Source organism: Anoplopoma fimbria, chromosome 15 (assembly GCF_027596085.1).
Source record: "Anoplopoma fimbria isolate UVic2021 breed Golden Eagle Sablefish chromosome 15, Afim_UVic_2022, whole genome shotgun sequence".
Classification (NCBI taxonomy): domain Eukaryota; kingdom Metazoa; phylum Chordata; class Actinopteri; order Perciformes; family Anoplopomatidae; genus Anoplopoma; species Anoplopoma fimbria.
The window spans coordinates 12,121,415-12,147,329 of NC_072463.1; the positions used below are offsets into that span (position 1 = coordinate 12,121,415).

Consider the following 25,915-nt stretch of genomic DNA (forward strand, 5'->3'; position numbering starts at 1 on the left):
TTAAAAAAAAGGATGGAGTAAGACTTGAAAAGACAGAAAGGAAACAGTTGATAGTTACTTAATCATCCATTTTTTAAAATTGGTATGAATTTTTGATCAGTTTTTGATCAGTGAACCTTTTAGAGGATGATCAGACAGAGTTTCTTACGTAACGATGCTAATGGAACTCACGAACCAGAGCTGTGCAAACTTGGGCAAATATACAAAGATATAATTATTAGACTGCTTTTGCTTCAGGTCCATACATTCAGATACATTCATTATGTTACATAAGATACATTGTTACAGAGTGTAACTGTCTGTGCCAGAGACACCACACATTCAGATGTCAAACCGAGTCCTCCTGCTGCCTCAGTTCTGTCACGGGTCTCTCCCGACTGTCGTTGAAGAAGTTGTGTCTCCGCTGTTTTCTACGGTTCATTTTGGACAGGTCCATTTCAAACACCTCCCCGGAGCGCAGAGCGGACACCAAGTCATCGAACTCACCGCCCCCCTCTTCCTCGTTCGCTCTGGCCTTCTTCGTCTTCTGCTCCCGTTCCTGCTTCAGCTGGACAAGAGGAGAAAGAGGTCAGGACAGGAGAGGACGGATGGACACACTGTAAGTTTATCCAGGAATACAGGTGATCATCAGCATATGGGCACAGGGAAAGATCAGCGACTTTAAATGTATCTAACCACTATTGTAAAGGACAATTCAAATATTTTTTCCATCATATCAAAACTCACTACATCTCTCTCTCTGATAGTAATTTTCTTACCTGTGCCTCCACAAGTGCCCGCCTCTCCTCCTCCTCCTTGCGTTGGGCCATCCTTTCGTTGTCCTGTTGAGCCTCTGAGAAAGCTGCTAAGAAGGTGTCGAAGATCCCAAAGAACATATCCGGCTGCAGGCTGGACGAATCCTCTCCAAAGCGTCTCAGTGCCTTTACAAACTTTTAACAGGAGACATGATGGTGGAAGGTGTTCATTCGGTCGGTTGATGTACTCTTGTCAGAGACTGCCTCAGGCCTTTGTACACCAAGTTCGTATTTGTCTTCCGTTGTGTCAATCACGTCTACACACTGACTCCAAATGCTCTTTTCAGTGTTCATTTTTCAGTGTTGTTTGACCGCTCAGAGTCACCGTAAATGAAAACGAATTAATCCAAAACGGCATCTGATAAGCTGGTTTAAATGGTTAATTTGTCTCCCAGGACTAAGAAACTTTATGAAAAACAAAGTAAATCAGATTGTTGCAGGTGATCACAGAACAGCTTGGAATCTTGCATGGTACCAAAACAAAGAATGTAGGAAAGACTAGACGGTAGTGATTGTCCTCTAGACAGCTAAAACGCTTCTTGCTAATGTCATCCATCCATTAGCCCTGTTTGGAACCCACATAATAAATTCAGTTTTGTTTCGTATTGCAACAAATAGAATAATAAAAAGCATCGGATTTCCTGGATGACATTTATCGGATGCCTGTTTTAAAAAAACACATACAAACTTGGTGTGCAAAATTCCTTCAGCGTTACGATAATGCTCAAAGTCTTTGAAGGCAGAGGCAGGAAACAGGACAAAATGAATCTGAATAACAATCGTCTGTTACACTCACCACTTCTTTGGCCTCGCTGAGCGACTCCTCTACCTCTGAGAAGCTGAAGGAGGCCACGGTGACGAACTGACTGACCACGGGGACAAACTTATCCGCAGGATCCTGAGGGGATTGACCCCGCTGGTACTGCAGCTCCTGGAGATGGTGGAACACGCACAGACTGATAATCATGTTAATATTTTGACGTGTCTTTTGCTTCAATGGATATACAGGCTGTTGGGCTTTTAAAATCCCTGAGCTCACTCACCGCCTCAACACTCTTTAGGCCAGATCTCAGATTGCCGATATCCTTCTCCAACGCTGCCATACTGGAGGGACGGTGAAAGAGGTGCAGAGAAGAGGGGGGAGATGATGAGTAACATGACAGCTGCATTACACATCATGAATTTAACTTTTTTTGCTTTTTTTATGTTTGTGGTCCGAGGTGGAGTCGGAACTTGGAACTATTTCTTGGGGTGTCAACAGTCAGGTATAGCTTCCATAAGTCTTGTTGTCACAGTGAGGTTGCCAGGTTTGCTTGCAGCCCAGTGTTGCTGGATAGTGCTTGTATTCTTAGTTTAAAAGGTGAGATAGTTTAATAGCCTGTTTCTAGTTTTATAAATACAACTAAACAATTGATTTAAAGGGACAGTGTGTAGGATTTGGTGACATCTAGGGTGGGTTTTTTCGATTGCAACCAACTGAACATCCCTTCGCTCACTTTCTTCGTTTCCTCTCCTAATGTGAGCCGCTGAGTGCAAAACCGCTTAAAGGCCATAATTACCGTCATAACTCCATTATAGGAGCAACTGAAGTCAGATGGCGGCTGACCCTACCTCGGTTTTGAACTCTGCGTCTCACGTTACAGCAGTGAAGAAACAAGAAGTGTCCGAGAACTAAGATGGCCTTCAGGTAACGTTAAACATGAAAGTCTCCCGCTAGAGCCAGTGTTTAGTGTGTCCGTTCTGGGCTACTGTAGAAACATGGCATCTGTGGACTCTGTGAAGAGGACCAGCTCCCTATGTAGATATAAATGACTCATTCTAAGCTGACAAAAACAAAACCATTCTTAGATCACCCAAAATGATGCACACTGGCCCTTTAAATTTTATTTCAATAGACAATGCGTGTGTTCCAGTCAGTTCTTACTTGACTTTGGCAGCCTCTGGCACATTTTGCAGCTCCTCACTGAAAGTCACCACCTTCGGGTACTTCTTTTCCAGTACAGTGATCATGTAGTGGAGCAGAGTGACATTTCTACAAACACACAACACATTCTGTTCATTCAGCGGTCAATAGTTTGTCACTCCTCAGCAGCTTTTAGAGGAAAACATGTATTACCGCAGACATTTTTGTTGTCATAGTAGGAAAAGCACAGATAACATTAACAAATCTTAGCGACGCTATTTATGACGCCAATGTTAATAATTTAATACAAACATACAGTGTGTTTTGTTCTGCTTATAGCACTGTATGAATATAGATATAATCACTCATAAATCTGCATAAGGCTTTGATAAACATTATAAAGCACTTTATAATGACTTATAAGGTCAAGTATCACAAGACTCACCAGAGTGAGTTTGTTTTGGGGAAACAGTAGAGGTGTGTCAAATTACTGTACTCAATTTCTGTTATGACCTGTTAAACAAATTAATTAATTTTACAACGTTTTATGTTTTGATCTTGATTTTCTTTCTTTTTTTTACAGGGACATATAACCAGCTTGCCATATTTCCCCATGCATCACAAAAATCATCACTTGACTTAAAGTGTCCAACGACCACATTATAATGCATTATAACATGATTAGAATTTATTACAACTATGGTAATTCAAAAAACACTATGATCCCTGTGTCATTGAGTGACCAGCATTTATGAAATGTTATTATACTTGACCTTGTAAGTCATCATAGAATGCTTCATAATGTGTTATGATTGGTGTTAAAAAGCACCATTATACACAGATTATAAGGCCTGCGATGTACAAAGCCCTGCTGTGAACTGTACTTGTCAGTGCTGGACTTGGTGTCAGCTATCTTGTTGAGGCTGGCCACTTTAAATCCGTAGGCGTTCCCCCGTTGTCCTTTGTTCATGTAGTTCCCAAAGGCCAGGACCACCTCCAGGAGCTGTCGCAGGGTCCCGCTCTGCACCATCTCCCTGGACGCGAGACTCAGAGCTGAGACCACAGAGAGCAGGAGGGAATATCATAAATATATATATATATACGTATGTCCCCACACAGCATTTCAAATCCATAATTTAACATCTGATTTCTTTAAAAACATCTTACAAAACAGAATTTAAAAACGAATATTAGTGACATGTAGGTTCAAATCAATATAAATACTCTTTGGGAGTAGCCTACCATTGATTTTAGGTTTGACGTCGGCCACTCTTTCAGCAAACTTTTTCTTGAAGTAGAGAGAGTGGATTCTCTGTTGATAGTGGTTGATGCTGGTGTAGGACACAAATTAGACAAACATCGTCACTGGTAACTGTTCCAGCAGGAGGAGGGGGAAAAATAGCTTATAATAATAATTAATAATAATTAATAATAATAATAATAATAATAATAATAATTAAGCCTTTATATTATATATATATATCACCTGATGTAAATCCCCTGGGACTTTCAAATTAAAATCCCTGGTACTCCTCCAACTGTAACAATGTAAAGCTGCTTTCAACAATGTCAATAATGATTACATAAAAAAGAAGGCATTGTTTTTCTAGTGTGTTTTCCTGTTAGGCCTCATGGTGGCGCTGTTGTCTCATTGTTACTATGAATAAGTTTGTTTATATGAGCTCACTGTCACGGTAACACGATGTATCGCATTGCAGGGTCTGGAAATATATCGTACTCGACGGCTACTGATGGCGAGGAATTTGTTTCGTAGGACTTATTATATTCGTATTAGTCTGTTGCAATTATTGTTTTCGTAGTAATTTGCCTCTGCACTATACTTTTGCTCTGGTTTATGCTTTAAGATGCTTGTTTAAGAAAGGAGATGCACTTATGACTTCTGGTGACTAGTAGTTCTCTTGAATACCTATGTTGAATACACTTCCTGTAAGTCGCTTTGGATAAAAGCGTCTGCTAAATGACTGTAATGTAATGTAATGTAATGTGCTACTATTGGAAATGATGGTTTCAAAACAGAACAAGGAGCGGGAGAACAACGGAGCCATAGCTCATGGATTGGAGATCCGAACCGGGACATTAGTTGCGACGCCGTTGACGTAGCGGCCCCAAGAGAAGTACGTTGCTGATAAGGGAGCCTCACATCGTTATCTTAGCTGCCACCGACAGTGCTGCTGTGCTGAATGAGCATGTAGTTTTCCATATCAAATGGAAAAATATTTTAAATATCCAACTTGAGGTGGCCAGAAAATCTCACACTTTCCTGGCCAAACCCTGGCCGAGTTCTTTCCCACAAAAACTGCTGGAGGTTCCACATCTGTCCGTCGTTCTCATCCACAAGAGAGACGAACACTTGTGATTACTGTGCTAATATACGATTGGTCGGTCTGTGAGAATTGACAGTATTCGCTATGTGTGTGATAGTTTAGTAGAAACTTTGATGAGTTTTTTGTTTTTTGTTGTAAATAATTCATTCTGAAAATGTATCGTAGAATCTGTACGAGCCCAACCAGAGCCAAATGAATGAGGCAGTAGTTAAATGTTGATATGCAAATTATGCATGAAAGTGTCTTATTGGTTATAACATGAAGCATTCCTGCTCACTTGAGAATAAAAGGGGTGAATGAATAGCACGTATACAAAAAAAAGACAGCCAACCCAGGGTGAATTTTGTGAAATTACAGCCCGGCCCTAATACTGACACTGTGACCTTTGACCTCTGTTCAGCAGTGCTGCTATTACAAACAGCTCTGGACCAATACTCTAAGGTTGGGTCATGCTCTGACAGAACAGAACTAGTTATAGTGTAAGTTATAGCTGTTCCTAACGGCCACACTCGAGGGCATTTTTCAGGCAGTCTCTCCTGGAAGACATATACAGGCTGTGTAGCTGTGTGTGTGTGTGTGTGTGTGTGTGTGTGTGTGTGTGTGTGTGTGTGTGTGTGTGTGTGTGTGTGTGTGTGTGTGTGTGTGTGTGTGTGTGTGTGTGTGTGTGTGTGTGTGTACCTGCTCATGTCATACAGGAAGCGGTCTGCTTTGGCCATGCGTTCCAGCTCGTGTTTGTGTTCTCCCAACAGCTCCATGTCGCTCTTCTCAGGAACAAACTTCAGAAGCTTCACAAACACAATAACACACACACACACACACACACACACACACACACACACACACACACACACACACACACACACACACACACACACACACACAGTATCAAAATGTGCAGTTCATTTGATAAGTTCTTTATGTATTTATTCATCAGACACCCATGAGCCCTAAATAAATAAGAATGTTTCCATTAGAAACACACATCAATCTGCTGCTTAAAACATGGTACATGTAGTTTTATTTTAAAATATTAATATATGTATATTATAATACATCAGTACAAAAGCTTGTATATATGTTTGGCACCTGCTCCAGCATGTCTTTAGGTAAGTCCTCCTGTTCATCCATGGTCAGGACGGCATGGCGGATCTCCGCATTGGTCAGCCTCAGCCTGTGACACGTACATTTATGTTACTTTTTTTTAAACGGGGGTTTTTAATTCAAATGAGTCCCTAAATAAATGTGTTACACTTTCCTGTGGGTAAATTTAACATGCACATTTCTTTTATTGAGGCTGTTTCAGAGAAGACTTTTGCTTTCATTTGTGAAAACAGGTGCCTCAAAAAATGTTATTCCTCCATGCACTCTAAAAACACATGTTGCGTGTTAGCAAGTTATGTCAGTTAAAACCTTGTTCTGCTATAGAGAACATGCAGTAGTGGTGATTTCAGCCTCTTGTGGCTAAAATGAGTATTACAACAACAATTAGAAAAATGATCCTGATAAAAAAAAGAAACTCGTTTTCACAGAGGCAAAGAAAAGCAACTTAGAAGAATTATCTTGGCAAAACCTTTTTTTTCCACCTGTTCTGAAGTTATGGACACAGGAGAGAAACTGTTTAGAACAGACTTAGAAAATCGATCTTCAGAATTTGTTTTCACACTCTTCCAACTGGAAGTATCATGAATGACACTAGAACTGAACCTCTATGATTATGACATCTGCTCATATACAATCCGAAAACATTGTGATTCTTTGAAGAATTAAAAGAAATAACAAGCTCAACATAAAATGTTGTCCCCCCCATTACCCTGTCACAATGTGTTGAAATCAAATCACAGATTTGGCGGACGAAGTCTTCAGCGCTCACTAACAAGTGTGTTACACTTCTTTTATGCTGCACGGCAGCAGAAGGAAACACACTCACATGAGTGCTGATGACTTCAGCCGACAGTGTTGCTAACAGCAACATACAGAGTTAATGTATAACATCCATTTACTGACAGCCTACAGGGCTTCATTCATTCATTCATCCATTCCCTCACACAGACACACACACACACACACACACACACACACACACACACACACACACACACACACACACACACACAGACACACACACTCACTGACCGTGACAGCAGAATGTTACAGTTCTGTGCTCGGCGACCATCGATCACTGACAGCTCCTTGACTTTCTTAACAACAGCCTGCTCATCCCCCGTCTCCTTCTGCTGACGGACAGAAAAGTGTTAGAATGCAACAAAATGCAGCACAATCTAAAATACAATCTGTAATAAAACTGGGAACTTGACAATAAATTATGACAATATTGGTATCTTTGGATAACTGTTGTAAAACATAAACAGAACTACGACATCAACAAAAATAAAAGACTGTACCTGTGGTTTCTGGTAAGCTGAGAAGGTTCTCTGCAGCTCCTCTAGATCCAGAACTTTAAACACCTTGACATCATCGATCTCCTTCCATATAGTTCCTTCTGTCTTGTTCTGAAACAAACAATGATGTATGTGTGTGTCAATAGTGTTCTTTCTCAGGGTCCAGTTAGCTTAAGCTGTTTACTCGAAAAGAAGACCGTCAGCTGTTGTTTGTGATTCGCTAATAAGAGGATCAGATGTTATTCTAGATTTTTTCTTACTGTCAATATATGCAACAAATGAAAACAGCCAAACCCACAATGTGTCAGTCTGTCTCTTAAATACAGTCTGACCGCCCTCTATGGCTCTCAGCTCCAAGCCTATTGGTTCTCTCTGAAGACGCTCAGAAATATATCATTTTTTCATTTATGGCTGTAGTGCAGCAAAACAGGGCCAGAAAGGCACGCTTGCGCAGACGCACTGCTCGTCCATGTGAGTCCAAAGTGTTAATGATAATAAAGTTAAAGCGAAAATGCATGGGATTGTAAGTAGTGAGCCTATGACCGGATAAAAAGGAGACTAGGATGATGCAATTTATTTTAATTCATCAAGGATTTACTGCGTTTTTAAGTTTCTCCGTTCACCATGCAGACATGAGAGAAAAAATAAAGTTTTCTCAAGAATTCAAGGTAACACAGGTTGACTGACTGATATACAAATGCTCATTTTGTAGGTGAAATAGTCATTTAAAGACATCATGTGATATGCTACTTTGGGACACAAATATTGAAGGTAACACTGCAGACAGCTGCGGATGAACATTTAAAATCCAGGAATTCACATTCTACTCTTACCAATGGCTATCTGTGTAACACTTTGGCCACAACTAACCGTACATGCTCCAGCCATACAGTAGAATTCCACCTAGTCAAGTTATAAAATGGTTCCTCAAACAGCTTGTCACTGTAGTTACTAAAAACAGGTGGAAATAGTGTATTTGTTGGGGACTATTTTGGATTAATCAACCTTCAGTGCTCTAGGGAGTATTTGTGGCAGCAGTACGGTGTGTATGGGATTGAGTCCCAATAAACTAGTGTGTGAGTTAATGGTAATGAAGGGACATGTCACCCAGTGCAACTGCGTGGCTCACTGATGTGTAGTAATGGTGCTCTATGGTACACAGGAAGAAGATACATCAGTATTTAGACTGGCACCCTTTATCGTTATGTGAGACGCACAAGACTTTCAACTAACTCCAGTGTAAACACATCCACATCAGTATTTGACAGTCAGGGGAAGTGACTTGTTAGTCTATGGATCAAACAAGCACAGGACTTTCACCCAGGAGACCGGCGTTTGAGTCCATGTTGACTTACTTTACCTTAACTATGATACGTTATCTACGTTGATAACGAACAGCATTTACGTAACAAATGCAGGCTATTTAATTAACTTTAAAAAAAGACCCAAAAAAAGACCCAGACCAAAATCTTTTCCTGAACCTTATCAAGTGCTTTGTTGCGTAGTGACCTAAAACCATATAAACCTGCAAAACCGACGTTTAAAGCGTACAGCCGCTGACCAAGCGGCAGGATTTGAGAGACGGGAGTTAGAATATGTTGTACTGAAGAAGTAAATGCAGCATGTGTGGCAGTATAATATAATAGCAGTACCGACAGTAACAGTAGGAGGTGTGGATGCATTAACATTAGTACCAATATAAGTGTACCTCTGGCAGTTTGTTCCAGTTGAAGGACTTCAGAGGGTTGGATGGCTGGGGAATATTCTTCTTCTTCTGGACAGCTACTAGTGGTGCTCCGGGGGGAGGAGGCGGGGCCGGTGGAGCCATGCCAAAGGCTGGAGGGCCTCCTGGAGGAAGAGGTGGCGGGGAGGAGGAGGAGGAGGAGGAGGAGGAGGAGGAGGAGGAGGAGAGGGGCCGGCTGAGACGGGACCAGGAGGGACTACACTACCAGAAGACACAGGAGGACCTCCTGGAACACTGGACGTCTAACAACACAACAGAATTGTATCCATCATGAACAGATGACCAAGACACAATCACCGTGACAACGGGATCTGACGGAAACTGTGAGAAAGTGATCAGTGACATTTCTATCTGGTGTTGTTACATACAGAGCTGAGCTGCTGCAGCCGAGCAGACAGCTCTCCCACTTGCAGCTGAGCTTGCTTGTGGTCGTTGCTCTCTCGCTCCAGCTTCTCTTTCAGCTTGTTCAGCATCGCCATCATGTCCTCCTTCTCCTTGTTCTTGGCCTCGCACTCCCTCTCTTTCTTTTCAAAACGCTGCTGCAAGTTCTGATGATCTGGAGAGAAGGGAAGGTGAGACAGAGACAGGATGTTGTTCATTCTGCGGAATGCTGTTGATTCGATCGACGGGTACGGCCGTTCGTGCTGCACCTTCACTTAATTAACACGGCTGTTAGCCTGATGTGCTTGTACTCTGATGAGCCAACTTTGCAGGTCAGATGGTTTTGTTGAATACATAGTGAAATTAGCATATACTCTTTAGCATTGTATTCGAAGCAAGCTGATCAAGCCAGCAACATGCAAAACTGAAAGAATGGTCTGTTGTTTGGTTACTTAATTAAAACACAAAAGATAAATGGGGAGCACTTAACATTACAGCGCGGAAATGACACAGTAATAGAGTGCTTATAGTTTGATAATAAAAATAAGAATTGGTCAAAAATATGGTATTACCAACGCAATAACCAGGTTATAGCCTGATATCGGCAGTAGGTATATGTGTGTAATATTAGACTGAAATTGATGGAACCGAGTCATAATGGGGACACACATTTAAAGATAGCAGGCCATCTTGTGTGCCTCTTTGATTGTTTGATCTAATATTACCATGAAATCCAATAAAAACAGCTAGTTTAGCATTTTGGCGCACTGATTTATTAGAAACTACCACCAGTGTTTCCAGGTAAAAAGTCACAGCATTAAACCTATCATTTGTACAGTATCACCTTAAACTAAAGGGAATGTTTGGAACATAAGGGAGGATGAATTGAAATATAATAATATGATAATTACCAATTTTTAATTTACATCATTTCCATGTGATTTAGCAGGTATTGTGCTGATAGTAGGCCATAATATTGGGAAAATATCAAACTATACTACCTCATTATTAGCATTAGCATTAGCATAAGTGTTATCAAATCAAAAATTATGCAACCAGAGTATTGTTTGCAATTTACTGTATCACTAAATGGTGTTTGCCATCTTTAAATGTGTGTCACCTTATTACCCTGTTTCAGTCTATATTACCCTGAAGTTACCAATGTTAATACCAAGCTACCTTGTTATTACTTACTAATTACATAATATTACTTATTTATTCCCTCTCTATTACTGAATTGTTACCTTATCTGTAATGTAAAGTGATACCAACGCAGAGATTATTGTCTTTTCAAGATTATTCTTTTGTAACTTGCAGTATTTATGAAAGACAAAATATTTTAATCCAATTGACTAGTCCAGCCAAGCCCCATTTCCACTTTGGTGTGGTAAACAGGATGCAAAGTTCTAATCTTCTGTGTCACATTTATATATGTGTGTGTGTGTTTACCTTTTCTCATTTTATCAGCTTGTTCTTTCCATTGTTTGACCTCGCTCTCCTTGACGAGCCTATAGACACACACACACACACACACACACACACACACACACACACACACACACACACACACACACACACACACACACACACACACACACACACACACACACACACACATACAATTTAGTTTTCCAAACATGATTTGCATCTACTACTACTACTACTACTACTACTACTACTACTACTACTACTACTACACATTACTACACACAACATAATAGACTTAAAATGTAGCTATCAAAAGTTATTGATATAATTACTTATAAATATAGCACCATAAAAATTATTGTAAATTATGTAAAAAAAAAAATGGAATAGTCACAGGCAAACAATTCTTTTTTTTAGTTTTGTCCAAACACATGACTTATTACTATCCCTCAGGAGACCTGTATCCATGTCCCTTGTGAAACCAAAAGTCAACGTTGCCTTATTTCAAGTTTCTTGACATTGCGTTAAGTAACGTTACCTACATTATGTAACGTTACATAACGTTACTATGTCTTACTCCACTCTGTAACAAACTTACTTATTCAAACCCAAACCAGAATATTTTCCTGAACCTAAGTTGTTTCCTGTGAAAATGGTCGTTTTATTTTGAAAAGACAGTGTAGGCATATAGCGAGGGGACTCCGTTTGAAGCATAGGGACACTGACTAAGATGCTGTATTTTACAAGTTGCAATGAGAATGTGTTGCTTCATTTTACACTTACACATATGTTAGATACACTCACTTCTTTTGTAACATTTTATGAAAATTACTAAACAATGTTTTTCTGTAAATAAAATTTTGTTTATTCATGAATTTATTTGACTTCACCACATCCTCAGCAAAAGGTGAATTTTGCTGGATGTCTGTATGTTTATGGTTAATTATTCAAATCAGTTGCCAAAACATGACACAACATAAGATTTTGTGGGATTACCATTATAACTATAAGGATTACCACTTAGATCATTGAGCAACCTTTAAAAGTCTTGGCTGATTGTGAAATATGGTATAAACTGTTTGTTCTCCACTCAGAGAGCATTAGATCACTGGTGCTGTTTGAATGTCATCCGTCATCGTTACAAAAAACGGTAGAGTTTGCAGCGCTAATGCTCGTGCCCCAAAGTGAGAAACCCCAGGAAACTTACATGCGTACAATCTTTTTGACGTTGAATTCCTCCAGTGGAGCGACATCGGGGTCTTCCCCTTTGTCCGTCTGTAGAACCAGCTGCTGAATTATCCGATCCAACAGCACCCAGTATTGAAGAGTGGAACTGCTCAGCTTAACTGCAGACAGACAGATCATGGATCATTTCATGGAGATTCAAATGAATAAAAAAGTAAATAAGTGAATCGCAGGCAGACAGCCAGTCTTACATGGCATCATGAGACAGTGATGCAGGGCAGACAGGAGGTGAGGGTAAGCTTCAGTGTGGTTCAGTTTCTTCTTGATCAGCTCAAACATCTGGCTGGCACTTTTAGTGTCTATGTGGACCTGAGGCAGAAGACATTCATCAGCAGGCTTTACACACCTGACTTTCAAGTTTTATTGACATTAAAATGAAATGTTATGCTGGAGATTAGCTTGTACAAGTGCGTTTTAATCTGAGGGAACACTGGAATACACTTCTTCTTAGCTATAATAATAATGATTATAAACTTTATGTATATAGCACCTTTCAAAACGATGTTACAAAGTGTTTAACAATAAAACAGATCATGTTTAAAACACAAAGAGAACAAACTTAACTAAAAGCCAAGAGTTATAAATAAAAACAGAGAGTAAAACAAAATCAATGTTGTAAAAAACAAATAAACTCACAGAAGAACGATAGTAAAAAAGTGCAGGGTATAATTGTAAAACTTGCAATGTTTTAATGTGTTATTTAGATTTCCAAGACTCCATTAAATTCCACTTAAAGTTGTGGTTTATCAGAACAAATGTTTTTTTTTGTTAAAAATCAAAATACATGTTCTCTGATTCCCCCTTAAAGATCTTGGATCTCAGCTGGTTACAGGATCTTATATAAAGAAACCTTAAAGGTATTAAAATGGACTTACAGCATCAAAACGTTTGGACATCTGAAGCTCATCTTCATTCCTCAACATCTCAAAGAAGTCCAGATGTCTGGAAACAACATACACGTGACAACTGAACTCAGAAAGGAATTTAAAATTAAAGTAAGTCTTTATACAAAACAAATATGTTCCCCCATGGTCTGCTTCCTGTTTGTTAGTTCATTAACACAGTATTGACGTTTCAAAATGCTAGCATCTGTTGGTGCAGCTAACGTAGCTACCTGTTCAGGGTGGCGTTGTCATTGGAGTATAGTTTGTCAATAACTGGCTGAATGCCCAACATCAGAAACTCATAGCGCAAATGGATGCGGAACTCCAGACTGGTCTGAAAAAAAAAAACCACATGCACACACAAGAGGTTGCCATGCTGAGTTAATTCACAAGCAGGGAGGAGACAATAATGTCATCAGCATATCCTGTAATCCTAAAATGTTACTATTGTATTCATGTTCTTGGTAGACTATTATGTAAAGATAGGACAGGTTGAAAAAGCATAAAGAGAGTTCAGACAGAATATCAAACCAACTAAAAAGGCAAATATATACAAAGGGGATGTCACTCAAATAAACAGTACTAAGTCAATAAACCAGAAGAGAGCATTCATTAAGAGGGGACTGGAGCAAACCCTTCGACAAAGGAAACCTGGACTCCAACTGTAAACTAGAGAAGGCGATATCTGAGCCAATTAGCAGTTAAAGTGGCCCTATTATGCTTTTCCACTTTTTCCTTCTTTAGTGTGTTATATATATTTTTTTTACATGTAAACGGTCCGTTGAGTGTAAAACCTGAATCCACGCCTAAAAGGAGTTACCCTCCCCCTCAGAAACACTGCTCCTGAGCTGCCTGAAACGGCGCCATTGAATTCTCTCCTTCACTTCCGTAACTTTATGAGGTCTTAATGTTACGGAAGTCACGTAAAACTCTCTGGATAGTTTGGTCCGCCCTCAAACAACAAAATAGAGAGACGGAGCCAATCCTTACATCTACCATGGTGTAGTGGTTTAGACAGCAGTCTCACACCCAGGTGGATAGGTTTGAATCCCATTGGGAACTGTTGTTCATTTGTCATTCTCTGGAAGGAGAGTTTTTTGAAATGTGAAACGTTGACCAATCACAACAGAGCGGGCTAGCTGACCAATCAGAGCAGACTTTGCTTTCTGAAGGGAGGAGCAATCGCTACAATGGAGCATTTCAGAGAGAGGGTGAGAAGAGGTGCTGTAGGACAGCCAGGATGAGAAAAACAAGGTGGATTATGATCATTAACGCATGTAAACATGTTGTAACTGTAACTTGAGATACAAATATGCACCCGGAAAATAGCATAATAGGGCCTGTTTAAGTTATAATAGTAGTATATGTACAGTATGACCCTCATAGAGAGCGTCATCTTTGGCCCTGGAGGCTAAAGAAAGCCTCCCCCCTGCAGGATAGTTCACACTATCTTTGTGTTTCTACGTTACATATTCATTTTTGAAAACAAAATCAAGCCTCCTTTTACATTTATTATCTTTCTTGATTCCCCCCCCATCTGTCAGAAAAGTGGTCACACCTAGACGTACATCTTATTGTATCGTGCTACATCACAAACCCAAGTCCCCTAAGACATTTGACACCATGAACTGATGGTATTTCCAAACAGAGGGAGATGGCCCTTCACCTCTCCTGCTCCCTGGCTCAGCACGGCGTTGATGAAGGACATGACGGCTGTCTTCAGGTTCACTTCATCTCTGTAGCGGCCTGTGGATCTATCCAAGTCTGTCAGCAGGGTCTGCCCGCAAAGGATAAACAAATGTTATACCATTATAAAACACGCTCATTCTTCTTTTGACCGCCTCAAAATGAGAAATCGCTGTAAATTGTAATTTGATATTGAAACACATTTGATATATCTGTGGATATGCTGCTTTGTGGACTCAAATAGAATGATGCTGATTTCTTTCTGTCACAATCTTATACATGAATATGAATGTTCCCCATTATTATAATTGCTGACCAATTTAAAGTGATGGCATTTAATAAATAAATAAGACGAGCAAAGCCTGGAGATGATGCCTCAAGACGTGTTAAGTCTTGGGTTACTGTGTTAAGATCTCCGTGGTCTCAAGCAGAAGATTAAGGGAAGCACAACACAGACGAGACAGAAGCAGACCTGAAAGCGAGTTCTCTCCGAAGCAAATGTCTGGTAGTGCAGCATGGCTTCTAGCACTTTCTTGTGGCCTCCTGGCACCAAACACACCGCGCCAAGGATCTCTAACACTGCAACCTGTAGGGAGAGGAAGAAGATCATGTCACTGGAACATGGTGATTTTGGTGAACCGATCCCAGCTGTAGGGCAAAAGCAGGGTACACCTGGACAGGTCTCCAGACTATCGCAGGTTTAGAGCAATTTAGAGTCATCATTTAACCTAAGCGGAATTTTGGTGGACTGTGAGAGGGAGCCCGAGAACCCTGAGAGAACCTCCAGGGAGAACATGCAAACTCTGCACAGAAGGGCAGTCTATCTCTGGAATCGATCCAGGGTCCCTCTTGCTTCTAGCCACCAAACGCCCGTGCAGACCTTAAAGAGTTATTTCTTTTAAACTGTGTATAGGATCTGGTCGTCAAATCCGGGGGCAAAGTTCTGATCACGGTCAACAAAACCAGAAGACCACTAAAAACGTGCCGCTGCGGCTTCTCCCTAGTCACCTTCATTAGTGGTCACATGTCTCTCTTACCGTCTTCACTAGTGTGATCCTCAGAGAAGGGCACACCTGCCTCTTTGTCTGGTCTTTGGGGTAAACTGATCATTAACAGTATGTGGTTTCTTCCTACTTGCCCACCTGATTAACAAGATCAACCGCATTCTCCATGTCATTTTTAAAGAACGGGCCAATTACAAAATGTGTTCCTTTTGATTGTAGTGATTTCGTTACTTACGCAACAATTCTTCAACATTGTTGTGTAGTTTTATTATCTTTTTTTGGATTTCCGTCATTTGCTTCATAGTAGGCTACAGCCACCTGTTCTCAGACCCTGGTTCTGACTTTTTATGTGACCCTCCATGTATCACAAAACAAAACTTAACAAAACAGCAGCCTACAAAGGATAAAGAGAGGCGGGCTGCTCAAGAAAAAACAGAAAGCTCCCAAAAGTTTAATGAGGCAATGTTTCAACCATCAGAATCTATGTTCGGCAAACAGCCATGTGAAGGAGGAAAAATATAGTCTATTTTGCATTTATTCATTTCGCATGCATAATCACAACTTTGTACATATTTTGTTTTTTTGTATGTATTTGTGTCTTGATCAGTGTCTCTTTGTGGTTGTATTGTGTCTCTTTGTAATCATTCAGCATCTCTTTGTAGCCTTTAATGTCTCTTTCTGGTGTTTCTGCCTCTCTTTGTGGTTTTATAGTCTTTCTTTGTAGTCTTTATGTGACTTTACGTCTCTTTGGTCGTATGGGGCTCTTTATGGTCTTTTTGCATCTCTCTTTGGTCTTATTATGTCTCTCTGTAGTCATTCAGAGTGTCTTTGTGTTACTTTGGTCTGTCTTACTGGTCTTTTTGCATTTCTCTATAGTCATTTTAGGTGTCTTTCTGGTCTTTTTGCTTCTCTTTCTGGTCAATTTGCATCTTTTTGCTTTTTGTGCACAAGCTGTGTGTCTTTGGGGTGGTTTTGAATCTCCCTGCAGATGTTTTGAGTCTCTTGTTGGCAAATTCTTAACCCTAACCCTAACTGAGATCATGAGTTTTTCATCCTCACAAGAGAACTCTGAGCTCTGGGTCAGGAAACGGCTTGTAAAGACTCAAAGAGGACACGGATGGATGGGTCACTGACAAATGCCCAATTTACTAGCCGGAGGAGGAGTCCTGGTTGGTCCAAACCTCTTCTGTTTAAGAAGTGTGTGGGCCACTGTGCTCTCAGATCTGTGCCTTGAAACTATTGTAAACATTTCTAATATCCTGGTTGTTCTTTGTCGTAACGGGGTATTGAATGCACCATGTGTACCTTGGTTTTGATGCTCTCGGTGGTGAGACTCTGTGCGATGATATTAATGCTCTCACAGTGACCCAGCACATGAGCTCTGCCCTGCGAGTTGTTCATCAGAGCTTTGATGCAGCCGATCAGAGAGGTGTGGACCTGAGAGTTGGTGGTCTCGTAGTCCATCGACTTGAGGAAATTCAGGATGCAAGACAGGCCATCCAGGTCAATGAATCGTGTCACAAACCTGGTGGAGATGGATCAGAACGGCACAGGGTGAAGGTTGTTCTCTGGGTCAGGAAATGAAGTATTTGAGAAATCACTGCATTTTCAGAAAACCGTGCGTTAGAACTAAAGTTGCACCTCATTGGCTGTGTCCTCAGCGCTGTCTTAAGACCATCTATTATTTTATGTCTTCCCTGCTCTTCCTCATCCTCCGGTCCCAGTAGAGTCTTCCTCTGGGAAAAGAGGGGTCAGAAGAAATAATGCCTCACTACAGGTCATATACTCACTCAGAGGCCATAATGGAAAGAATTATACATTTTTGGATTATAGTATAAGATCGTTGCACTCTGTGTTATTAGCTGATATTAAGTTACAAATAACTGCACTGGCATTTGAAATAACATTATTATACAAAGGAAAATATAAATCATTATATGTACAACAATATCTATCAAGAAAAATAATCCATTTTAAAGCCAATGCATCAAATTATTCTAATGACATAGGTTTGATGTACATTGTCATCTGCGGTGTCCTTGTTGAAACACAAAGGATGGAGACAAAATAAAAAAATATATCGATATTTTCACATTCTATAAAGGAAATTGGCCCTATTTTGCGTCTGATTACAATTATCCATGTGTTTAAGTGTAAATATTGCCTTTATGTCACAAACAAAGGCAAAAGCCTAAAAGAAAAATGTAATGTTACTCACAGCAGCCATGGACCTGAGCTGGTCAATATAATACTCGGGCCATCTGGTTGCTCCTTTATTCTCCTCTGCCTCCTGCAATACAGACACACATACAGACACACAGGTAAGGGACATGGATGGTCCACCCGGCAGCTACGCCACTAACAGTGCTAGCGTAGCGATCTACTGTGCATGTCCTCCAAAATGGACTGTAAGAACAGAACAACCACGTGTATCTGCAGCTGTCCTTGTAAACCCGTCTGATTTGGAGTATAACAGAACTTTAACGCTAGCAATCCTTGTCCAAGGAAAGCAGCTACTATTGAGCTCACAATACATAAACTACCAATACAGGTAAGTTGGCAGTTGTGCTTATAGTTCCTTACCAGTTTCTTACTACAGAAGAGCTGCCATTTTTTCTCTGCTGGCAAAGAAAACATAGCCGCTCTGTGCTGCTCTGTGAGGTCCAGTTCATCCTGCCATAGAAGAGAGAAAAGGATGGAGAGGGAGATGAACATAAGAAGAGAGCTGCTGAATAAATATGGATGTTTGAAGGCACCCAGAATAGGAACACTAACTCACCACCAGCTCAGTGAACATGGAGTCCAGCTCTTGGAGGGGGGGCATGGGCAGGTTGGGCTCCAGCACAGCCATGGTGTTGGTGTTGTCTTGGCAGTGGGTGATCTCTGGTTGGTCACTCCCTTTGAAGCAACAAGAAAACAGAGAGGACAGGCCACGCCCCTCGGGCTGCTTCACCCGGGACACCATGGTTACAGCGGGACCTCACCAGAAGTACTGACTAAAGAGGGAGAACAAAAAGTACAAATCAAACGTTAATAGAGTGTGATGACTGCTGGATGGCACTTCACCTGGACCAGTGTCTGGCACCGCCATCAGGACAGACTGCATTTCTAGACTAGACTAGAACTTAGTTCATAAAGTTAGATATAGATATAGATATTTTAGTTGGATATTTAATTTGTACGCATGTTCTTCTACGGTACTACAGACAAGACATTGTTTTTTTTCTTTCACTGGTCCATTTTGAGATTTTTGGTTTATTTTGCTTCCATAACATCTTTTCTTTAAGACTAATATAAATAACACATCTTAAATACACTTTTAGGTGTTAATTTAACTACTTTGTGTCTGTAGATTTCTGCTAAAGCCACTTAGAGCAAGCATAGGATTATGCCTTGTTTGCACATTTTTACATAAACTTACAGAAAACTTGTAATACAAACACAAGTATTTTGAATGTATCTTATCAACTGGAGAAGTTTTGTGGTTATATCCATTAGTTAAAAAAATACACTATTCACCTGTAGTGTCTTGCAAAATATATGTCATTTCACAATACACATCTTTAAAGGCCATTTTTTCTCAGACTCTGAGACAGAAATCTTACATACACCAAACTTTACACTCTCATTCCTATCTATTTCCTGAAGGTTTTTACACAGTAGTTTATTCATACATCATTCATAGTCTGATTCATACAACCTTTTTATTCCCAAAAACATAGCTAATAGTTAGCAGCAACTACATACGCGTAATTATCTATGCGTGGATACATTCAAGTGTTTACAAGAAATGACTCATGAGTTATGAAAGAATATGTGGCTTAACTGTTAGGGGCAAGGCTAACCCACAATGAAAAAGGAAAAAAAACCTGCTGAGTGCAATGATGCCACTAACATGAGTCTACGAGAGAAAACGGTTTGAACACAAACACACACCTTCACACCCACACACTTGACCGCCCTGCCATTTCAGCCTCCAGATGGTTGAAAACTGTGGCCGCCAAAAGGGGGGTGGGGAAATTTGTGCATATTTTTTACATCAGGTGTTGAAATGTTTTTTTTAGAAAATGAGCAAAGACCTTGATGTACAAACTTACACAACTAAAATAACAATGAAGCAATTCTCTTTTTAAGTACAGCACACCTTTATGAGTGATTAAATGCAGTAATCATGACTCATCAACCTGCCTGGACCAGCTATAAGCGCACAACACACTATACTGAACTTACTACTCAGTAAAGTAACCTTCGTCACCATCATCACTCATCTAGATCCATCCTGGATGTATGAGGTGGCTGTGTGTCTCTGCTCTTGTCACTGATTCCAATCTGGTTTAGACTGGGAATGATGGTTAATGAACTGCTGCTCTGTCACTAAGTGAAAGTTGACTGCGATGTTGAGGGCCGACCGGGCTGACAGGAGGTGTAGGAGCGGCAGGACAGGAGGTGTAGGAGCGGCAGGGCAGTTATGTGAAGCATGATGACTTGATAGACAGGGCAGGCAGAGACACACCCTCATCTCTAGGAATAATTGTATACTGATGGAACACAGCCAAGTCCCAGAGAAAAGTGATGCTTAACCTGATTCAAGCCTGGAGTTTTGTAACGCTTTTGAATGAAAAATATCATGACAAAATTCACACACAAAAAAGAGAAAGAGAAATGGTCTCTGCAGGATCCCGTCAGTAACACAGAGCTCTGATGGTTAGATAGTCTGTGGAAATGTAGCTTTACTTACGAAACACTAAAACCCAACTCATACAATGGAGTGAATCTGAAAAAACGTGTATATCAATATTTAATAATATGTTAATCATTTATTTCTACATTGGTTTTCATTGGTTACTGACGCTTTGTCACGCCCCTCAGCATTAGAGTCTTAAACGGATGCATCAGGTTTTCAACTAACTCCAATGTTAACCCATTAGATGACTGATGTAGTAAGAGCGAGGTACTCAGTAAAGGGTGGGTGGTAGGGGAGGTTGGATGGGTCAAACAAACACAGGACTTTCAAAAAGGAGACCGCTATTCATGTCCTTCAAGTCAATGTAGACTTATTTTAAAGCAGTTTTGTTACGTCACTTATGGCAGTTAAAACTTACTTATTTTATGTACCATATATACTTTAACCTGAACCATGATCTATTCCTAAATCTAACTGAGTACATTTGTTATGTAGGTAAACTTAAAAAACAAAGTAATCCCATGATCGAAGTTTATTTAAAAATACATTGTATGAATGTCGGGAGAGGAAACTATGTTTCCTGTGAACACAGAAGTTTATTTTGAAAATACACTATACATATAACTGTAGTAAGTAAAGTATTCAGACAAAACCATTAAAAAATAATCATCTATTGCAAGTAAAAGTTGTGCAATGTACAAAATGTAACTTTTTTTGCTGGCCAATTGGGGGCAAAGCTCATCACAAGCCAAAGTCATACCACATATTTTGGTAATATAAAGTCGATCATGCTATTTTTTTTAAGCAAACAAGCACCACTGACATCCATACGGGGTCGTGTTTGTGTCCACATGATGAATAAAAGTTAGTAGGTTTGTTTTTCCGCCAGCCCCTGGGGGAAAATATATCTCTCTTTTGTAGCAAGTTGCTTTACTTTGTTCACCAGCTAGTCTCTAACTGTGTCTGTCTGATGCTTGCTACTGCTACTTTTCACTTTTTTTTAAAAGTGAAAACACATTAAACTAGTTTGTAGATAGCAGTGAGACTGAACCAAAAGTTGCAGAGCTTCACAACAAAAAACAGATGGAAGTTTTCTAGGTTGTCATTAACGGCGGGTCGTTGAGAAAAAAACAAGAGTACGCTACATTTTGAAAATGATCCAAACTTAAAAAAACGCCCAGTGTTGTCATCTCTTTTCCTATGAAACTAGCTAGCAGCATTAGCTCCAAACGTTGCTAAATCCATAGCGAGAGAGTCGCCAAGACAACACTGAGAGCTCGTCCCTTCAGGCCTCCTTCCAAAGCCACTCCCCCAAAGGATCAACGTAAACAACGAACTTGGTTATTGTTAGCACTCACAGCTATCAAGATACAGCAAAAAAATGTTTTGTTGGTCACAGCATTGGATCTATTGATTGCTGTCGGGATGTAATGAGAATTTCAACAAACATATCAATAGTGTTTATGAAGCAGATCACCAACCCTAGCTTTAAACACGTCTACTTGTCATCACGTGACCTTCAGTCTAACGGTAACAGCTGGTCCTGAGCTGTGGCTGAAAGCTCAGAAAAAAAGCTAGTAAGTTGACTGTGTACAGGATGTATAAAGCGTCATCAATGGGAATATATTCATGTACAAGAACGTAAAAAAATGTACTTAACTACAGCAACATGAGTGAATGTACTTAGTTGCATTTCACCACTGGATATCACTACAGTAGAGTGTTTTGCCTGTGACTGTTAATAGAAAAGGTCAGGAATACTCACAGTGAGCAACATAAGAAATACTGTATTATCAATCATTGCTGGACAGATAGAGTCACTGACTGGCTGACGTCGCCGCAGAAACAATAAATACACCAGCAAATAAAAGTACTGGAACCTGGACGACTTTCATCCATGCATGTTAATAGTTGACAGAGTCAGTGTCCTTGCCTCAGTTACGTAAATGTGTTCTAGCGTATCAATGGTTGCTGCAGGACTTCCAATAACAATCAGCGCTGTGCAAGTATGGTTATGTCGGATATAGATTGATATACCAATCAGCCTGAGTTCGACGGGTTTAATCAATACGTCATCGAACCCTTCAGGGAAAGTGTTCTCTAACAAGGGGGAGGTCAGAGGTCAGTGTCCATGAAAGAACAGCAGCCCCCTGGCTGGTGGGAGAGTCACTGTCTCGCTCAAGGACGATTCAGTCAGTAAATGTTTGATAAGAGCTTGTTGTGTTGTGTTGATGGGGCTGCAAACATGTCCTCATCCAGCAGGAAACAGAAGCCGTCTGTCTCCTGGTGAGCTCCTCTCTAACCAGGTCTATTGTCCTATATCGCTCTGTACTTCTCTTTTTGGCGTCAAATCTAATTAAATGGGCGCAACCAACAAAGACAAGCCCGACTTCCCCAACCTGTATGTGGCTCACTGGCTCCTACAAAGATATACATCTATAAAAACAATACACAAATATATGGCTTATAGGAACAAAACTGAAGACAATAACACTGATATTCTGTTATACCATATCAAATGATTATGGTATAACGTATTCCACATATTGCGGTATGTTAAATCTGTGGGGTGCCAGTAAGGTAACTAAAGAGGGTTGTGAAATAAATCACTGGATGGATGGGTGAATGTAGATCATATATAAATGCATGGGTTATGTTACTAAAATGGCGGAGATGGTACTAACCAGTGCTGGAGTTCAGAAAATGTGGTTTTGAGGTAGAAAAACTACAAATCTTGGATTAAAGGAACCCCCCCCCAAAAAAAATGAGGGAGGTTCTCAACATTTTGTAACTTAAGGCCCACTATTGATTGTTAAAAAATGTCCTCCTTTCCATTAAACATAAATTTTCTGTCGGCTGTAATGATCAAAATATATATTCTGCATACCCTCACATATCACTGCCTGACATTTTTTATCTAGTTTTAATGTATTCAGGGTCATATTTCTCCCACATAAAATAATTATCTATTTTGTGTCACTGCATCCGGAGGAACGTTAGCTAGCTAACAGTGAAAACACGTTTGTCTACCTTATGATGTGTCGCGCTGCCGTGGAGATGTTCAAACAACGGCTCGTTGAAATTATGCATTTCAATTTGACATTTTTTAACAATGTGTATTCTTGAGCACATTTAGATATGAAAATAACTAACCTTGTAATTGACCAAAAAATTTATTTTTAAATTTAAACCGACCCTTTTGGCAGTACCTCTGCTGTCCACAATATGGTGTTCTTAATCAATGGCACGCTAGCACGCAAGTGCGAGTTTGTTCAAAAATATTTTTGGAAGAGTTGACGTTTCCTCTCATATGCGTACCTCTTTCACAGCCATTGGCAGTTGTGCGGCCTGTTATTTACATTAGTTTGATTTATTATAATTTTTTATTAGCCGCATTCCGCGAAGACCCGCTCTCCTCCGCCTCTGATTGGTTAGTACTCATTACATTACATTACATTACAGTAATTTAGCAGACTCATTGCCTTCTTGCTGATGAACACATTTGGTGGAAGGTTAGTAGTAAGGAGGCCAGCCTTCTTGTATAGTGCTATCATGTGTAACTATAATGTCCTGATTATAGGAGTAAAATGTTTTTAAAAAATGTTGCTCTGAACGTTGCCCATATGAACGGAATACATTTACAGATCCGTTTTGATGTAGCTTCATAATTCAAATAAGCGTTAATCTTAATGCTGATATGGTAAACATTTTAGCGCTTCGTATCTTAAGGATCGATGACCCCTGCTGTACACAAAGTGTGCGGATCGTCCTGGGTCTCTTACCTCTCTGATCCTCTCCTATGCGATGCGGTGAGCTTCCATGTTGAGCTCCAGCAGTGTGCGTAGCAACGGTCAGGTGTCAGATGAACATCTGTAGCCGAGATCCCTCACTCTGCTATCAGCCCAGCTCTAACCCCAATGTCATTCCAACGTTGAAGGATGGTTAGCACTGAAGAAACACTTAGATTTTGTAGAAGTGTTTTACGTAATCCAGAGAAATAGAATGTAAGACTGAGGGCGATGCTGAAGTTAAGCTTTGACTCCAAAGACACAGATTTAACCAAAAATAAACAAAGGTACAAATCTGAATCTTAAATCTGCCAGTGGCACTTTCAGTAGAGCTGGAGTAGAGCTTGTGTGGAATGTACAAAGAGAGCCTGCTATCGTAATCAAAAAAAGTTTGTTAAATTAAAAAGTGCGTAAACACAAAATCCACAAGACAGAGACGTCACTAAGAGCCGGTTCAGACAGGGATTTCCTCAAAAGTTTAGCAGAAACCAGCAGGTGTCTCAAAAAAATAAATACAAATCCTCTTTCATTCGCTTCATCTATCCAGACAGCACCTGCTCTCGTCTCTGTGTTCTTCCTCTTACTTTGTCTCTGTCAGTTGATCAGTGTTTATCTGTCCTTCCGTCAGACAGAATGCACAGAGAAACTGACAGATCTGCCTCGGTGAGAGTGTACAGTATGTGGAAGAGTTTCAAAACACACACTACTGCATTCCTGATGGAGGCAGTCACGCCCAGACCTCACCCACTGCAGTGTGTGTGTGTGTGTGTGTGTGTGTGTTGTGTGTGTGTGTGTGTGTGTGTGTGTGTGTGTGTGTGAGAGAGAGGTGGGACAGTGTCTGTGGTAATCATTTCATCATGTCTGATAACAAGACAACATGATTAGAATCTTTTCTTAAGTATGTTTGAATCAGAACCTCGTCAGACAGCTTTGAACATCTCCCATCCAAGTGTCACTATTGTGTGGCTCCAGTTAAAGCCCATGAATCTCATGTTCTGCTCTATTTTTAGAGCTGAGGTCACACGGTGACAACATCACCGTCTCCATGACTATAGAGTGCCAAAAGATATGATCTATTTTTGTAGGTCAACCAGGAAGTTAGTATTTCCTCAAAAAATTCCATTTGATTTGGATGATTGCAGAAAATAATCTCTGTGTCAAACAAATGTTTATGATACTCACGTGCTTTGTTCAGCGAGGTTATCTTTACGAAGAACACCATTTTAAACGCTTAAGAAGCGTGAAAGCAATCGGCAGAAGTAGAAAGCTAACGTTAGGCTATAAACGGACTACACCGCGGTCACATGACTTCACATCACCACTGAGCTAAAGGATGATTAGTGTTCTACTGATGCAACCACCTTTTTTAAGACACCTAAAAGCGTCTTAATTCACCAGAGGGGTATTTACTGACCTATTTCATATTGTAGAACTAAAATATTAAAGTTCTTTAGCTTGGGTAAACCACAGGCCTTATTTAATGCAACGGCGGCGCATGTACAGTACATGCTGTGACCGATATGCTTCTGTGAATTTTGTTACATTTGTTGTCTTTTTGTTATTTATTACTGGAGCACTTATAGCATAAGAGAGAAAACATTCATCAACATAAGGGAGGGTGGGGATTGAA

General features: G+C 40.2%; 1 protein-coding gene across 1 annotated transcript; it reads right to left on the reverse strand.

Annotated features, from left to right (window-relative positions):
* Positions 1-24,322, reverse strand: LOC129103313 (disheveled-associated activator of morphogenesis 1-like). Its single transcript, XM_054613721.1, is given in 27 exon segments — positions 1-547; positions 759-929; positions 1,591-1,725; positions 1,838-1,898; positions 2,719-2,826; positions 3,582-3,750; positions 3,940-4,028; positions 5,721-5,827; positions 6,129-6,213; positions 7,176-7,273; positions 7,445-7,552; positions 9,150-9,307; positions 9,310-9,427; positions 9,554-9,741; positions 11,016-11,074; positions 12,202-12,340; positions 12,431-12,548; positions 13,115-13,181; positions 13,354-13,457; positions 14,790-14,900; positions 15,282-15,395; positions 17,119-17,338; positions 17,455-17,549; positions 18,032-18,103; positions 18,397-18,486; positions 18,593-18,809; positions 24,280-24,322. Coding segments are annotated over 26 exon segments (3,189 nt in total). The 5' UTR covers positions 18,779-18,809; positions 24,280-24,322; the 3' UTR covers positions 1-328.
* Positions 24,323-25,915: the final 1,593 nt, after the last annotated feature.